At 38.1% G+C, this 17,950-nt stretch overlaps 1 protein-coding gene across 1 annotated transcript in view; it reads right to left on the bottom strand.

The window, feature by feature from the left end:
• zfyve26 (zinc finger, FYVE domain containing 26) overlaps nucleotides 1–17,950 on the bottom strand; it is a 29,800-nt gene that overhangs the window by 9,057 nt on the left and 2,793 nt on the right. Inside the window, exons 4-27 of the mRNA XM_073834930.1 lie at nucleotides 17,055–17,544; nucleotides 15,865–15,989; nucleotides 15,502–15,666; nucleotides 13,919–14,007; nucleotides 13,227–13,360; nucleotides 12,962–13,153; nucleotides 12,220–12,813; nucleotides 10,245–10,415; nucleotides 9,998–10,149; nucleotides 9,283–9,526; nucleotides 8,874–9,137; nucleotides 8,681–8,800; nucleotides 8,424–8,594; nucleotides 6,998–7,234; nucleotides 6,807–6,912; nucleotides 5,076–5,911; nucleotides 4,312–4,508; nucleotides 3,904–4,008; nucleotides 2,368–2,490; nucleotides 1,625–1,798; nucleotides 1,280–1,529; nucleotides 1,078–1,170; nucleotides 640–806; nucleotides 377–510 (exon numbers count right to left, since the gene is read on the bottom strand). Of these exons, the coding sequence (XP_073691031.1) occupies nucleotides 377–510; nucleotides 640–806; nucleotides 1,078–1,170; nucleotides 1,280–1,529; nucleotides 1,625–1,798; nucleotides 2,368–2,490; nucleotides 3,904–4,008; nucleotides 4,312–4,508; nucleotides 5,076–5,911; nucleotides 6,807–6,912; nucleotides 6,998–7,234; nucleotides 8,424–8,594; nucleotides 8,681–8,800; nucleotides 8,874–9,137; nucleotides 9,283–9,526; nucleotides 9,998–10,149; nucleotides 10,245–10,415; nucleotides 12,220–12,813; nucleotides 12,962–13,153; nucleotides 13,227–13,360; nucleotides 13,919–14,007; nucleotides 15,502–15,666; nucleotides 15,865–15,989; nucleotides 17,055–17,544 (5,333 nt within the window). The remainder of the gene's footprint in view (nucleotides 1–376; nucleotides 511–639; nucleotides 807–1,077; nucleotides 1,171–1,279; nucleotides 1,530–1,624; nucleotides 1,799–2,367; nucleotides 2,491–3,903; nucleotides 4,009–4,311; nucleotides 4,509–5,075; nucleotides 5,912–6,806; nucleotides 6,913–6,997; nucleotides 7,235–8,423; nucleotides 8,595–8,680; nucleotides 8,801–8,873; nucleotides 9,138–9,282; nucleotides 9,527–9,997; nucleotides 10,150–10,244; nucleotides 10,416–12,219; nucleotides 12,814–12,961; nucleotides 13,154–13,226; nucleotides 13,361–13,918; nucleotides 14,008–15,501; nucleotides 15,667–15,864; nucleotides 15,990–17,054; nucleotides 17,545–17,950) is intronic.

Here is a 17,950-nt window from a genome sequence, read left to right as displayed (position 1 = left end):
TAAAAGTCATGCATGCGTTGTGGTATTCTCATGAACGCACATTGACTGACACAGAGGTGAAGAAAGTTATTTTTGTTTTCTTTGCCCACAAAAAGTATTACTGAAGCTTCATAACATTATGGTTAAACCACTGATGTTACATGGACTATTTTAACAACGTCCTTACTATTTTTCTGGGCCTTAAACCTGGTAGTTGCATTGCTTTCTATGCAGTGTCAGAAAGTGCTTGGATTTCATCAAATCTTTATTTGTGTTCTAAAGATGAACGAAGGTCTTAAAGGTTTGGAACGACATCAGGGTAGTTAATGACAGAATCATAATTCTTATCCCTTTAAACACTTATGCTTTTAAAAAGGTGTGTGCGCATGTGTCTTACTCTGTGTGGAAGAAGTTGTAGCACTGGTCACAAACTCTGACAGGCTCTTCAAAGCCCTCTACAACCATCTTCTTGCTGGAGCAGGAATGACACACCAGCCTACCACAGCGTCTGCAGTGGTGCCGCCTATTAAACTGATAGAGTAGAACATTTATATTAAGACTCAAATAGGCCTAACAGAGAGCAGAAATCACAGCAGGAGCACATCCAATCACATAAGCCTATTCACAGCCCATCTCACTCATACACTCTGCCTCTCTCACCATGGTGAATCTCTCCCTCTGGCAGACCATACAAATGTGCTGTTTGTGGTCTGGGATCCAGTCTTTGCGGTCAGGGGTTTTCTCCGGAGGGGTGAAAGGTGTGGCCAGCCGGATCCTCCTTGCACTGGGGCGTCTGTCACTGGAGGGTGTGTGCATGGGTGTGCTGCCTAAAGAAAGTGTGTGCAAACATGATTATAGCTAGTGATGAAAATAGCTAGCTTTGCTGCTTGATATTGCAAATTGGTGTGTCTTACCATAGTATTTTAATGTATTATCTAAATGATAAACACTCTGGTTTGTAGTGCAAACTATTTTACCATTTACTGCAAGTTGATATTCTTCTCGTTATTTATATTTATGGATAATGAACCGGAAGTCTCGAAATCTGGATATATTAGAAAGAAAATATGTAGTCAGGGAAAGAATTGTGGTTTATACCTGCTGATGGAGGCGGGGTGTGGCTTGGAGAAGAGGGGCAACTCTCCTGGGCTGGACACTGCAGAAAAGCATCCTGCAGACTAATGACAGAGTCTGAGATGAAAAGAAAGAGGAAAAGAAATAGATTAGTGAAAAGAAGAATTGCAATATAATGTTTTAACTAACAACTAAACTAAAAAACTGATCCACTGCTCTAACTCACCAGAACGTGACCACTCTCTGGGTGCATAAGGAAAATCAAGAGCTTTCTGAGCGTAATCTGCTAGTAGGGCGTCAATGTGTTGGTTGGTAATGCCGGCGTCCTGAGCTGGCAGAAGGCTCCGTAGAGTGCTGATGGCAACAGTGGCCCAGTCTACCTTCAGATTCATCAGCAGCTGCTCCAGCATGAGAAGCGGATCAGACAGCAGGGAAAAATAGTCCTGATGAGATGCTTCCGGCAGAGTGAGTAGAACCTGCGACAGATAAACAAACCACGCTATTTAGTCACAAGAATTTTTTTGTTGCAGCTGAATCAGTGTGTTACTTGGTTAAGGTCAAAAATTGTTACCTTGGAGCCAAGGTGAAGGGCATTGATGTGGCGCCTTCGCGCTGGGGTCATCTGACTCTGGAAGTGCAAAGTGAGGTAGTCTGATAGGAAGTGGCAGGCTGCCAATCCAGGTCTTCGATCCAGGGCTCGCTCACTAACCTCCAAACCCACTGAATCAGAGAGAGCCTCCAAGAGCTGCATACAGAGAGACATTTTTTCTTAGAGTGCTATTGTTTGTTTGTAACATAATTTACAAAGCAAATCACAAAACTAATGAATATCCTGTCATATGCCTAATATTGTAGGCCCAATATGGGTTCATGTCACTGACAGCATAAAACTAGTTTACAAACAAAGGCTACGTTTACACTAGCCCATTTTCATTTTAAAACGCATAACTTTTGCTACAATTACGCCTGTCTTTTACACTATTCTGGCATTTTCGACCCTCGGGGTTGCATGCTAAATGTGTAAATGTACCAAAATGGAGATTTTTGAAAACGATGGCGTGGCTTCTCACATTCGCTCTGCAAATAATACTATTCTTATTATGAATGGTCATGTGACACACACGTTCTGTTGTGTAGTGTGGACGGAGATTGCTTTGAAACACAAAAACGCTAGTGTGGTCGAGGATTATTTGCATTTTAAAATGTTGTTTTAAAACGAAAATGCACTATTGTAAACAGGGCCACAGATACAGTAAACTCAAATATTTCTATACAATGGAAGCCAACAGAAATTATAAAAACACACATACACACCTGGAAAGCATCTTCTGTGTGATTCTGTTCTAGGAGGTATAGCAGGTGTTCAGTCTGCAGCTGCATTCGAGACTGATCAGAGACTGAATACAGCTGCACCCACTGGGTACACAACTCAAACTCCTGAAAACACACAGATTTATCCTTCATGATATAGGTATTTTACACTACAATTGAAAAAAAATCTTTCTATAATGCAAAATGTTTACTCTAGTAATGTCTAGAACACACAAATATACAGCAGGGTCACTGAATCCAACCAGGTACCCACAGAGGTTATCCAGAGAAATCCATTATCCTTCTATTTCATAAAAATGGCTTTAATGTTCTTCAAATTCATTCTGATGATGTTTCAACTTCTGTTTAATAGACATTTTGGTCTGATAGGAACAGCTGAAGATATAGTCAAACCAAAAATTATTATATATAATTTTGTTATAGTTTTTTAATAGTGGGTGCAGGACACTGCAGTTCATTTATCTAAGCGATGGCAGCAAAATAAGCTGTAACATATACTTAAAAAGTCTTTATACAGTAGACTAGCAGTAAAATTGATACAAATTTGGGACCAAAAATTATTCAGACACCTTGACCTGACCATGTTTTGCCTAAATGTTTTTTTCTTTATATGCAAATGCAACCTTTTTACATTACAGACTGAACAAAATTGCTTGGTGAGCGTTGCTTGGTAATTGGTCAACGTATTGATAGTGGTGTAAATATTGTCATACTTACAGTTGTCTGAATTTTTGGTTGATTGTAATCGATTACATACCTTTCTATCAAAGTTATCTGACATTTACCAAGATAAATTTGTTCTGACAGTTTACCTCTGAGTTTTTGTCATATTTTATAACCATTTTCTAAGCTATAGCAAACACACAGAATGACTTTAATGCTACTCAAAAATTATGCTGGTGATATGTAAATGTTTTTCATTTTATATCCTAGAAAGCATTTAGGTGTGATGTAAAGGGCGACATAGATGTAGCGGGTTACAAAACTCCACAAGACAGCATAACAGGATATAGAAATCCATTACTCTTCTCTATTTCACACAGAACAACTTTAATGTTATCCAAATTCACTCTAGTTGTCTAATCTCCTGTATTTTATAAGCTAGAAAGCATATTGCTCTGATGTGAACAGATCTAGAGACACAGCACGGTTACCAAATCTAACAGGACAGCGTTACAGATTATCAAAACCCGGTATCCCCTTTCTATTTTACACAGAGTGGCTTTAATGCTTTTCATATTCACTCTGGTGATGTCTAATATTCTCTGTTCATGCTCTAGAAAGCATTTTGGTCTGATGTGAACAGCTGCAGAAACACAGAAATGTGAAAAGGCTAATTGTTTACATATTACTGGCACAGTCAATTCAATGCTACACAGAATAATTCAGAACCAACTGGACATTTTAGTCACAGTAATACAGCACTGATACCTCCATTCAGTTTATTCAAACATAACACAGGACATTCCCATGTTTCAACTACAGTTTACAGTCGGTTTACACAGAACTCAGACTCACCCTGGCCTCCAGCATTAGACTGAACACAGATTCAGGATTCTTTGTAGACTCCTCCCTCAACTCCTGCCACGTCTCCCATGGCAACGGTGGCTGCAAACTCAGCATCTAAATTACAAAATTATATCAATAGCCAAATTGTACAATCTGGACAGTTTATATTGCACAAACTGCCACTGATTGAAATTCAAAAACAAAACAGTAATTTCAGCCTCTGTCTGGAGCTTATAAAAGCAGACAGAAGATTACATGGTACTATAGGTTTTTTTTTTTTACTGGTAATACTTAACTGGCATGTTTATGCACATTATAAAGATATCATTTAAATTATAGGAACACAGTAATACCTGGTTAAAATGCAAGCATTGCCACAAGAGTTAAATAAGTAGAGCATTGCTGTGTCAGACTGACCCGCTGGTACATGTCCAGCTCGTGTTTCCTCTGCTGAAGCTGCTCTCGAAGTGGATCCTTGGTGTTCTGGTCACTGAGACAGAATTGCAGCAGCTCTAAACACTGTTGTAAAGGCCAGCGGTCTAAACCCTGCAGAACCACACGTCCACGCAGCTCCCAGTCCCTTACACGAAACAACTGCTCCACACTGCTGCATTCTTTACAGAGAGACATGGACACAGATATCTGTTAAATCTCTTATTTATTGTCTTGTTAAGGAATGTCTTGACCTTCAACAATTTTAATACACGTTGTCAAATATTTCAACTGAATAAACTAAATCATCTGAACAATCATTAGCTACAAAATAAAATTAAAAGGAAATACAAAAGATGTTGTAAATAATGCACATGATATCAATATAACCCCAGTTTTTTAACTAGCCAGTGCCTATGTGAAATTACACTACCAGTCAAAAGTTTTTCAACAGTGAGATTTTATGTTTGTTTTTTAAAATAAGTCTGTTGATTCAAAAAAAAAAAAGCAAAATGTTTCTTGAACTTTACAAGACATTAATAAACAGTTACTGGTCACTAAGATGTCTGTAGAGCCACAAAATCCCGAATAGAAGAGACAAGACGAGACTAGAATAGACCAAAATAGAATAGACCAATCACTTAGAAATTTTTACATATCCAGGATATTTTTGTCACTTTTGATGGCAAAAGAGATACATCTAAGAAGAAACCTGTAACAAACACTGTGTCAACCGAGATAACTCTTACCTTGCAGTGCAGTGCATGCCAGTAGTTTGTCCCGAAGTGCCCCCTCCTGACTGCAGGGTTGTGCATACAGCTCTAGGAGGTCCAAGGCTCTGTTCAGATCACCCATGTTTAGGGCTTGCTGGAAAGCCTCCACAGCCATTGCTTGTCCCACATTGCCCTGCAAGCCAGAAAACAACATTCCTACCACAGGCTTCCCACAGAGAGCTGCCCCAAGACCCTCATCTGCTTCCAACGACACCCCTAGAACCGGCTCTGCCATGGTCCGTAGGTACATTCTCAGGATAGGGTAGTTTTTAAGCAGGGCTTCTCCTTCCTTTGAGATCTGGTCTCCATCCAAAACCACCTCTTTACGCCCAGATCCACGAAAATAGCCTGACCAGCCAGAGGAGGTTGCCCGGGTCACACCACCCCGACTGACACTGAGACAAGCCAAGGCAGCAACAAGAGGGGAACGTGACTTCAGGAAAGACAGCGCAGATGGAGTGAGGAGAAAAGAAGAAGGAGGGCACGAAGATGGTGATGGCGGAGAAGTGGAGAGATTGGTGGATGTAGCAGACATGTCCTCCATCGAGACCTCAGACTCAGAACTTGGGTCAGAGATTGTGGCAGGATCAGAGAGGTCAAGGGAAGGGGCGCACTCCTGAGCATACTGCTGGAGAATTGAGGCAATGCTGGCTGGGCAGAACACACCACTATTGAGCCCTGCAATCCTTGGTGGCCCCTGAGAAAAAGTCACAGCTCTAGAATCCATAAGAGGGAGAGTTTCACAGCAGCGCTGAACTACAACCTGTTGCACGCTCAAACGCAGCCGCTCCTGCTGCAGGAGAGACAGAACCCTACAAAAACAGACATATATCAGGGATTTAAAATATTTGTACATTTGTGAAAATGCAGCACTTTAAAGGATTAGTTCACCTCCAGAACAAAAATGTACAGATAATTTACTCACCCCCTTGTTATCCAAGATGTTCATGCCTGTCTTCAGTCGTAAAGAAATTATGTTTTTTGAGGAAAACATTTTAGGAATTTTCTCCATATAGTGGACTTGTATGGTGCCCGCAAGTTTAAAACTTCCAAAATGCAGTTTTGCTGAGGAAGAAGGGTCTTATCTATCAAAATGATGTTATTTTCCAAAAAAAAAAAAAACAATTTATATACTTTTTAACCACAAATGCTCATCTTGTCTATACGTACTCTTAAAATCGTCCTACATTGCTGTTTTAACTTTTTTTTTTTTTTTTTTTTGACTTTTTTTGCAAACACTGGGTCAGTACTTCTGCAGCAATGTAGGACAATTCTAAAGTTGGGGGTGAAAATAAGAAGGGAGTTTTTTGACATACCCTAATTGTATTAAACAGGAGTGCATAGAGTACGCATGTGGATCGCAGAGCTAGACAAGATGAGCATTTGTGGTTAAAAACTATAAATTGTCATTTATTTTTTTAGAAAATAACAGATTGTTTCACTAGACAAAAGCCTTCTTTGACTGGGATCATTTAGAGCCCTTTAAAGCTGCATTTGAACTGCGTTTTGGAAGTTCAAACTCACAGGCACCATAGAAGTCCACTAAATGGAGCAAATTCCTGAAATGTTTTCCTCAAGAAACAATTTCTTTACGACTGAAGAAAGAAAGACATGAAAATCTTGGATGACAAGGGGGTGAGTAAATTATCTGTAAATTTTAGTACTGGAAGTGAACTAATCCTTCAAGAAAGACAGATCCTTGCTTACCTATCAGGTGACACCTGTCTGTCAAACAGCAGCAATGAGAGAAGCTGTGTAGGCGACTGAAGCAACAGTAAAAGAGGATTTCCAAGTTTCACTTCCGTAGACTGATCTAAGATCAGATCACAAATATCTCAGAGCTCCTAATACTTTGTAGACATGTCAATAATTCTGCTGACTGGAATCTTTAGTCTTACCCTCTGACCACAGACTGCGCACCAGTACTGAAGCCAACACATTGACATAATCAAGGAAGTTGCGTATGTAATCTGGTCGGCCAGGGGCACTGTCAGACTCAAACGGGCAGAGCTGGTCCAGATACTGTAGGAGTTGTTTCATAGCAGTACGCACTGGGTGGGAATCTAGTTCAGACTGCTTAAGACCAGCCTGTTCAGTCAGCGCTGTCAGGAGAGAGTTCCCCGCCAGTCCATCTACTACAGGGGAACAAGAAAAGTCAAAATTAATTAATTATATGTGACCCTGGACCACATAACCAGACATAAAGGTTAGTTTTTTGAAATTGTGATTTACACATTATATATAAACTTAAATATAATAAGCTTTCCATTGATGTATGGTTAGTTAGGATAGGACAATATTTGGCCAAGATACAACATTTGAAAAACTGGAATGAGAGTGCAAAAAAAAAAAAAAAACTCAAAATACTAAGAAAATTGCCTTTAAAGTTGTCCAGATGAAGTCATATCGATGCATATTACAAATAAAAAATTAAGTTCTGATACATTTACAGTTGGAAATTTACAAAATATCTTCATCAAACATGATCTTTATTTAGTATCTTGAATTTTATCTATGAATCTTAACTATGAATTTTGGCATTAAAGAAAAATCGATAATTTTGACCCATACAATGTATTTTTGGCTATTGCTACAAATATACCCATGCTACTTAAGGTTTTGTGGTCCAGGGTCACATATTTTAAAGGGGTCAGGCCACAGACAATGGAAACATTTTCTGAGTTGTTTAATCGATGTATGACATCAACTTTTATGTCACAATTTTGTCTTTTTTGTAATAATTATGACCTTTTCTCTCTCATTATTTCAACATGTCATTTCATAACTGTTTTGTAAATGTGGTTCCATTAAAATCTGGCCCCTAATAATTTATAATGACACCTTTAAATGTCTGTAGATTACAGACTACAGATTAAAAAAGGACTTTCTATTCGAGTCGAAGACTGACAGGGAAGAGAAGAAATTGTTAAATAAAGTTGTTAATTTAGTTTTCTTTGTGCACAAAAAGTATTCTCGTAGCTTTATAACATTACAGTTAACCCACTGATGTCTATTATTCATGGTCTATTTTAATCGATGTTTATTACTTTTCTGGGCCTTGAACGTGGTAGTATGGTTGCTGTCTATGCAGAGTCAAAAAGATCTTAATTTGTGTTCCGAAGATGAATGAAGGTCTTACAGGTTTGGAACGATATAAGTGTTCATTTTTGGGTGAACTGTCTATTTAACTACAACAAAATTAGCATGAATTTTAACAGTTCTAGGAAAAAAAAAAAAAAAAAAAAACAGAAATTCAATTGACGTCATGTTTTCAAAGCGCCATAAAGTTACATTTTTTGTGTATAAAGTTCATTTTGCTAGTACCTGAGATGTTGGTGGCAGAGGTCAGGGTTTGAAGCGTGACCTCTAGCCGCTGATTCAGGTTTAGCCGGGAGGCGATACTTTCTTCTGTTAATATAGTATGACAAGACAACAGCACTTCCTGGGCACTACAGCCAAAGGGGCTACAGACAGCATTCTCCTCTCCATTACAGTCTAGAGAAGAAATGTTAAAATAAAGAGGTTATGTAAGGTAAAACTAAAATATCAGTGTGCATGCAAATGTGTGGAAATAATCAAACTTGTTTTACTTGTTCCTTTGCTGACGCAGGTTCTATTGAGGACCTTGCTGATTTGTTGCAGTACCGAAGGGAAGCCTCTAATACTGTTAGCGTGAGGAACCTTTAGATCTACTCGTACACCTGCAATAGGCAAAATGAGGTCAGGACTCAGTAATAAATATGGCCCAAATAAATATCCTTGATGCAAACTCACCTCTAGCCTCCAGAAAGCTGCTAAGTCTTCTTTCAGCAGTCTCAAGCAACTGCCTTGAAGTTTTCCACAGTTGGCACTGACAGCAGGAGAGGTCAAAAGCCGCCATAGCCGCAGGGCTCAACTCTTCCAAAAGAGGTCGCGCGAGGTCTGGCGAGTCTATAGAGCACTGGGAGAGCCAGTAATTGTCCTCTAGACAGGGTATCGGCCGGCTCGAGGTGCTGAGTAAACGTTCAGCCACATCAGAGATAGAATAAAAGGCCATCCCTGGGGACAAAAAAAAACAGCAAGTAGGTCTTATAGATATCACTAATTACCCATTTTATTCTTTCAGTTGCTTGGCTGCGTGTTAAGTGTTATATAAAAACAAACCTATTGCATCTTTAGACCTTTAGTTAAATGTGCGCAATACCTGCGGCTGCTGCACTCCCAATGCTTTTAAGTGTTAATCTGCTGCTGCTGCCCATTCTAGTTCTGCCTGCTGGAGCAACGCCCACTGTGCCCAGACCCTCTGAAGACGAGGATGATGAAGAAAGTGACTGGCTCTCTATCTTCTGCTCCACCTGAGCCAGCTCATTCAGGACCTCTCGGTACCGGTCCATAAAGACCAGTTCACCTGCACACTCAGAGTTCTCCAAACCATACATCGCAATCACCTAATAAACACACATAAGACAGACACATGGCATTAAAGAAACCCAAATGCATGGATATGAACCAACAATGACAAATGAGGTCCACACAGAATAACTGCATAAAATGTTTCTCAGATTCCGTTAGATTTGCTACTATGCTGTCTGTGCCATTAAAGGGATAGTTCAAAAATTAAAATCCTGTCATTAATTACTCACCCTCATGTCGTTCCAAAACCGTAAGCCTTTTGTTTATCTTCAGAACACAAATTAAGATATTTTTGAAGAAATCCAAGGGCTTTCTGACCCTCCATAGACAGCAATATAACTGAAATCTTCCCAGACCCAGGAGTGTAGTTAAGACAGGGTCAAAAAGCTCTCGGATTTCATCAAAAACATCTTATTTAGTGTTCCAAAGATGAACGAAGGTCTTATATGGGTGAGTAACTGGAATGACATCTCTCTAGTGTCAAAAAAAATGGCATCATATCTCACCTGCTGGGCCTCTATGTAGTTGCCTCTGCGTATGCAGGCGATGAGGAGAGACTCGGGTGGGGAGAGCATCGCAGGAACCAGCCAGCTGTGTGGTCCACCGCACGGACACACTTCACTCCCACGGCACACACTCCCAACACACACCCCGCCATCTGCAATCAGCAAGAGCAATTATTATTAGCGTTTATCCAGGATGTGAGAAGTAAGTGTAAGTATTTAGTAGGTGTGTATGTTTTTGTGAACTGACCTGAGGTGCCGGTGCTGACCTCCCCATTCTGTCGTTCCGATGAAGCGTGACGTTCAGAGCGATGTCGATGGTTTTTTCTCTTCCTCCGAACACCTGAACCGCTGCTACCACTACCCTGGCGTTTCAGAGGAAATGCTGGACTGGGGAGTGGAGATGGGAGGTACAAGCCATCTACAGATACAGACACACATATACGTTAATACGGTTAATACACACACTACCAATCAAAACTTTTTTAAAAGAATTCTCTTCTGCTCACCAAGCCTGCATTTATTTGATCCAAAATACAGCAAAAGCATTAATATTGTGAAATATTTTTACCATTTAAAATAACTGCTTTCTATTTGAATATATTTTAAAATGTAATTTATTCTTCCGATCAAAGCAACATTTTTAGGATCATTACTGCAGTCTTTAGTGTCACATGATCCTTCAGAAATTATTCTAATATTCTGATGTGCTGCTTAAACATTTCGTCTTATTATTATTATCAATATTTAAAACAGTTGAGTCTTTTTTTCAGGATTCTTTGATAAACAGAATGTTCAGAAGAACAGCATTTATCTGAAATAAAAAGCTTTTGTAAAATTATACACCATACAATTTAAAAGCTTGCAGTCAGTCTATGTATATGTTTTTTAAATTAAATACTTTTATTAAGCAAGAATGCTTCAAATTGATTACAAAAGATTTCTACTTTAGATAAATGCTGTTGTTCTGAACTTTCTATTCATCAAAGGAACCTAAAAAATATATACTCAGCTGTTAATTATAAATAATAAATGTTTTTTGAGCAGAAAATCAGAATATTAAAATGATTGCTGGAGAATCATGTGACCGGAGTAATGATGCTAAAAAATCAGCTTTGAAATCACAGGAATAAATTACATTTTTAAATCAATTTAAATAAGAAAACATCTATTTAAATAGTAAAAATATTTCAAATTTTTTTACTGTTTTTGCTGTACTTTGGATCAAATAAATTCAGGATTAGTGAGCAGAAGAGACTTCTTTAAAAAAAAAACATTAAAAATCTTACTGTTAAAAAACTTCTGAGTGGTAGTGTAGTTTTACTATTCAAAGGTTTGGGGTTAGTAAGATTTTTTTATGCTCAGCAAGGCTGTGTTTATTTGATTAAAACACTGCAAAATATTATTTTTATATTACAATTTAAAATAACTGTTTTACATTTTATCTTTTAGAATGTAATTTTTCAGCAGCCATTACTGCAGTATGCAGTGTCACATGATCCTTCAAAAATCATTCTAATATGTGACCCTGGACCACAAAACCAGTCATAAGGTAAAATTTTACAAAACTGAGATGTATGCAACACATCTATTGATGTATGGTTTGTTAGGATAGGACCATATTTGGCCAAGATACATCTATTTGAAAATCTGGAATCTGAGGGTGCAAAAAAATCAAAATTTAAAGTTGTCCAAATTAAGTTCTTAACAATGCATATTACTAATCAAAAATTACATTTTGATATATTTATAGTAGGAATTTTACAAAAAATCTTAATGGAACATGATCTTTACTTAATTTCCTAATGATTTTTGGCATAAAAGAAAAATCAATAATTTTGACCCATACAATGTATTTTTGGCTATTGCTACAAATATACCCCAGCGACTTAAGACTGGTTTTGTGGTCCAGGGTCACATTGCTATTCGGGTGCTCAAGAAACAATTATTATTATTTTTAATGTTGACAGTTGTCCTGCTAAATATTTTTGTGGAAACAGTCATAGTCATACATTTTTTGTCATTATTTTTTCTGAAGAATTGAAAGTTCCAAAGAACTGTGTTTATTTGTAATGTTTTATATAACATTATAAATGTCTTTATACATTTTTGATCAATTTAATGCATCCTTGCTGAATAAAAAACCGACCCCAAACTTTTGAAAGGTAGTGTATGTAATAAACTCTCGCAACATGAATATAAAAATATTACATCACGTTTCTCACCATTCCCATTGCCATGGTTGCTAGTAACAATCTGCAATCTCCACTGGGCTTCTGCCGTGTATTTAGACAATCTCTGTAACCGGGCACTGAACGTTTCTGCTGTAACAGAACATCCCAGACTCTCTGCCAACTCCACATCAGCTGCAAGTGCCCTGCCGTCCTCCTGCCCGACCCCACATACGCCCTCCAAGCCCTCTCTCACCAGCCGCAGAATCCCCTCCATTACACTTAAGTCCACCAGAAACCCACGACACCCTGAAGTCAGGTGGCCCAGCTCAGGGTTTATCCGATCAGACTGTCTGCTTTGGATCTCTTCTTTCAATTCCTCCATCTCTCCACTTTCCTTTTCTGTTTTCAAGAGGCTCTCAGTCGTGCTCATACTTTTAGTACTGTTTGGTTTCCTCTTTTCAGTGTTTGTGTCTGGTTGGGTTTCTGTGCCAGTGCTGATCTGATCTGATTGTGGGCTGAAGTCAGAGTCAGAAAGGAAGAGGAGGGAGAAAATGTTCTCCAAGAGTTCCAAACGGAATAACGCCGGAACAGCTTCCAGGTAGAGCTGACATTCTGATAAGTAGTGCTGGAAAAGATCAGAGCATCCTGGGAAAGAGTAAAGAATGAAAGAAAAAATGTGAACTACTAAAGTAACTAAGTTAACTGGTTTATTATCAGGATTGGTTGATATAACAATGGAAACAGACATTCTTTTGTTTTCCTAAAAGAAAAGAAAAAACACCAGCACTGTTACCTTCAGTTGGCTCGTCCCCTTGACCTGCCTCTGTCTGCTGCTTATGCAGTGACTCACAGTCCAGGCATCCTGTGTGCATGTGTGCGTTCACACAGATGGCGTAGAGAGCGTACTTCATGGCACAGAAGCCACGAAACAGAGTGATGTTTCGCTGGACAGTGCTGCTGGGTGAGTCCTCTAATGAAGGATCTCCTACAATCGTATAACAAAGATTTAACGTTTCTGCAGATGTGTGTGAATTCAAATTTACCCCCTTGTCTTATACCTGTTTTTTGCAGCAGTTCCAGAACTTTGTGCTCCTCGTATTTAGTGAGAGGTGTCAGAGAGTGCAGCACATACAGGGCAGAGTGATGGTCCAGCATGTGTAAGTGACTCAGCAAGGCATCATGGGATATCCCTCTGTACAAGTATGCATACCAGTAAATAAACGACATGTGCACTACCGTTCAAAAGTTTGGTTTGTTGTTTTTTAAACTAAACTAACACTTCTTATTTATCAAGGATACATTTAATTGATCAAAAGTGGCCGTAAAGACATTTACAATGCTGCAAAATTACAAATCAAAAGAATCTAAAAAAAAAAAAAACTAATGAAAAATAATGAGTGCAATCATTTTTAATATTGATAATAAAAGTTTACGGAATTAATGGGTGCTGAAAATTTAGCTTTGCCTTCACAGGAATAAATTATATAAATAATATTTAAAACAGTTACTTTACTACAAATGTTAATAAAATATCACAATATAGCTATGTTTTTGATCAAATAAATGCAGCCTTGGTGAGCACAAGACTTAATTTAAAATGTCTAAATGGTAGTGTAGATGAACAAATAGCATTTAATCTCTGAACAAGAATAATTAACATAACTTCCAGTTTTTTAAGCATACATTAGTGTGGTTAAATCAACCATTTCACAAAAAAAGAAAGTTCACTACAAACAGTGTTTTAACTCACGGACTGTTCTGGTTGCACCATTCCAGCACACCAAGTTGAGAGGACAGAGTGCAAGCTATCTCACACAATACTGAATCATTTTTCTGAGGCTACAGAGAGAATGAAAAAAATAACTTAATTATTTATATATTCACACACACTAATGTGGAATTATTATACACAGTTTAAGTCAAAAGTTTACATACACCGTGCAAAATCTGCATAATGTTAATTATTTTTTGTTTAGTGATAGTTGTTCATAAGCCCCTTATTTGTCATGAACAGTTAAACTGCCTGCTGTTCTTCAGAAAAATCCTTCAGGTCCCACAAATTCTTTGGTTTTTCTTCATTTTTGTGTATTTGAACCTTTTCCAGCAATGACTGTATAATTTTGATATCCATCTTTTCACACTGAGGACAACTGAATGACTCATATGCAACTATTACAGAAGTTTCAAACACTTAATGACATTTTAGAAGGGAAAACGATGCATTAAGAACCAGGGGTGTAAACTTTTGAACAGAATAAAGAGGCGTAGGCTACTTTTTTCTTCTTTTGCCTAAATATCTTTCTTTTTTTTTTTTTTTCTTCATTTAATACTGCCCTTCAGAAGTCACTTTCATATTTCCCAGAAGACAAAATAAGTTAAATTTACCCTGATCTTCAAATTTAGTTGGCTCTTAATGCATAGTTTTTCCTTCTGAAGTATCAGTGAGCATTTGAACCTTCTGTAATAGCTGCATATGAGTCTCTCAGTTGTCCTCAGTGTGAAAAGATGGATCTCAAAACCATACAGTCATTGTTGGAAAGAGTTTAAATACACAAAACGCTACCTACTAAATCACTACACAAAACTATGACTAAACAAAAAACTGCTTTGGATCATTCAGGTAACAACACAGCATTAAGAATCAGTTTTGAACAAAGTAATTTGTATTAATTCAACTATTGTTTTCTCTTGTTGACAATATGTAAAATATCTTATTTACGTCAGTACTAAATAAAAAATAACATTCATTTCGTATGATCCCTCTCATATTCGTAAAATAATTAACATTTTGCAGATACTGCAAAGTGTATGTAAATTTTTGACCACAAGTGTACATAAACATATTAGACATTCAAATAAACATAAATAAACAGGCAGTCTATCACAGGCCCACAGCTGTCAAATAGAGACAAAATATCAATCAATAACACTTCCGAATGTCATATATCTAACAGACTCAACAAACTATTTAAGGTGTACACCTCAGTAGTGTTGCAACGCAATCATGGCACATGACAGAAATGCTCAAGTCAAGATCACACCTTAGCTGGAGGGGATTTTTTTTTTGTTTAATTTTAGATAGAAAGTGAAGTGTGTGTGTGTGTGGGGGGGGGGGGGTTTGGGGTAAGGAAAGGTCCATGACATGAAAGGCCTGTCTGACAAGGTACTGGGTTGCTACAGTGAATGTTTTTTTGGTTTATATTGTGTAGCTGGTTATAGGCAAACATTTCTGTGCAACTATTTGCCACACCAATCTATTAACGTTCTATCGACCAGAATAAGCAGCAGAGGGGACGACACTTTGTACCATTAATCAAATGTCTGACAACTGACCTGTTGGTGATGTAGAACTCTCAGAAGGGTCTTGGCAGAATCCAGGCTTTGACAATGCATCCAGCCCATCAACAACAAGAGGCGGGACAAAGGCTGAAACTCAGCCTGCAATAGTGTTTCCAGTTTGGTGAATTCCTCCCGCTTTATTAGATCTAAACCAGTAAGCTGCAAACAATAAGGATGGACCATGCAATTATAAAACTAGAGCAAACACTGTGCTGCTTTCATCTATACACTTTAATAAATGCTGTTTTTCAAAGAATGAAACTTGATTAACTTGTAAGTCTCACTGACTAACTTCAGGAATTAAAACAGTAAAATACTTATTTCTAGGTCTCAGTTGGCCTCATTGTGTACACCTACCAAGACCTGCTCCAGAAAGTGCTTTCCAGTGCTCAAACACTCAAAGTAAATGGCTTTCCACACCAAACGCTTGTCACCATGACAGCACAAGCCAAGCATGACTCTTTCCAGATCAGGCAAATCAACTAGAAGGAAATAGAGATGAGGTTTGACAAGCATCAACACAATTATGTCAGCTTAAAAAAAAGATCACATGCAAATGGTGTGACAACTGAACTTTTTTGGGAAGGATCTATGACCACATGAGCAGAAGTGTGAAAATTCAAAGTAAAGGAGGTAGCATATATACCAATAAAAATCTCCTTAACTTCCTTAAAACCAAACACACAAACTGGAAGCAATACAACTATTAATCATAGCTCAGATTTGCCTTTTAAGGGGAGACACTACAGGTATAGTTTTTTCAGACTAGTGAAAAGACACTGTTAAGTGTTTCTTTTATAGCACTTTATCTATTTGTGTCAATACATTTCAATTACAATACATATTTTTAAAGGCCGTTTTCTCAAAAACTTTTCTCCTACACTGAGCCATAAATCTCCACTTCAGTAACACTTACATACATCAAACTTTACATTTTTATTCCTGTTTATATTCTAGAAGGTTTTTACAGAGGGATTTGTTCATATATAATTTGCTTGATTTTATACAACATTTTATTCCCTCTAAAATGGTAAAAAAAATACATTGTTTTCTCTCTGTTTTTTCAGAATTATGGAGAGACAAAATGAGATACCCCAAATCCCCTCTGTAAAACATTTGACTCAAATATGTAAAAAAACAAAAATAAACATGAATTTTGAAAATGACTTAATCCAGTGATTCGAATTTTGTTCTAGAAATGTATGCAAATTAGCGCATATTTCATTAAATTATGCCTAATTTGAATATTTAAACCTAACATTTTAGAAAACATGTAATACAAAAAATATGTTTGCAATTATCAATATAATCAATTAACTGGGTAAGTAAGGTGATAACTTTTCTTTATTTTTCCTTATTCCACTGCAGTGTCTCACCGTAAGACTTTAAATTACAGTTGACATACTGTTGATCTAGTTTTAGTTTACAGATACATTATGACATTACAACGGCTACAAGATCCACTGAAAAAATATACATGATTACACAAATAAAATTGATTCTGTACCAGGTTGTTTGTAGTACCTAATTAAATTTCATTGACTCACCCTGTGTGTGTGGTGCCTCTCTTAGCAGTTTCTCTTTGAGCAGTCTGAGCGCTGTGGCGCTGTATGCCATCAACAGTGCATGTCCCTGCGGCCTTAGCAGACATCCCAGAATTCTCTCCTCCGTCATGGGCCCTTCTCTAGCTGACCACACACCCTCCCACAGGGTCTCTAGCTGAGCATTTGACCTCTCCGGCCCCCACGGTGCTAAGGCCAGAACTGAACACACTTCCTCCACCCATTTCTCGTTCCTCTCATCCACAGGTACGTTCACTCGCTGGGTGAGGTGCTGGATGAAGACGTCCTGTAAGGCATGGTCTCTGGAGTGGCCTGAGTGCTGAAGGAAGCTGATGAGAGAGTGGCAGAGTCGCGGCTGCTGGCGGGTTAAAAGAGTACGGAGGCAGGATAGAACAGCGGCACTCAGTGGAGGGGTGGAATCACCTGGAATCTTTTTCTTTACTTTCTCAGAGTACAGGAAAGCTTCATGCAGCTCCTACAGAAGAAATAGAACAAAGGTTATGAAAAAAAGTAGGGCTTTTAAAGCTAAAGGTGACACATCAAGAAAATCTGACATTTTAAGTGTTTAAGGGCTATAATTGGGTCCCTAGTGCATCTACCAACCTAGAAAACATGGAAAAAGGCAACACAGTAACTTCGTTTTGATAAACCTTTTACTGAAAAGGAATGTGAAAAAATAAGCGTGTCAAATTTCACTCCACCTGTGACGTGATAAGGGGATCTTATTATAATATTACCACCCTTTAATCTACACGTTTCCTCCCACAATGCCATCATTTTGTTTTTACAGGCGACAACGATGTACCAGTTCTTATGCCATAGCAAAGGTTTGAGCAAAGCTTGCTAACCGGTTTCGTTGGCTGCACAGATGAGCACAGAAC

The sequence above is a fragment of the Garra rufa genome, chromosome 2 (assembly GCF_049309525.1).
Source record: "Garra rufa chromosome 2, GarRuf1.0, whole genome shotgun sequence".
Classification (NCBI taxonomy): Eukaryota; Metazoa; Chordata; class Actinopteri; order Cypriniformes; family Cyprinidae; genus Garra; species Garra rufa.
The sequence above is the reverse complement of the archived record's forward strand: the minus strand, read 5'-3'. Positions and strand labels throughout refer to the sequence as shown.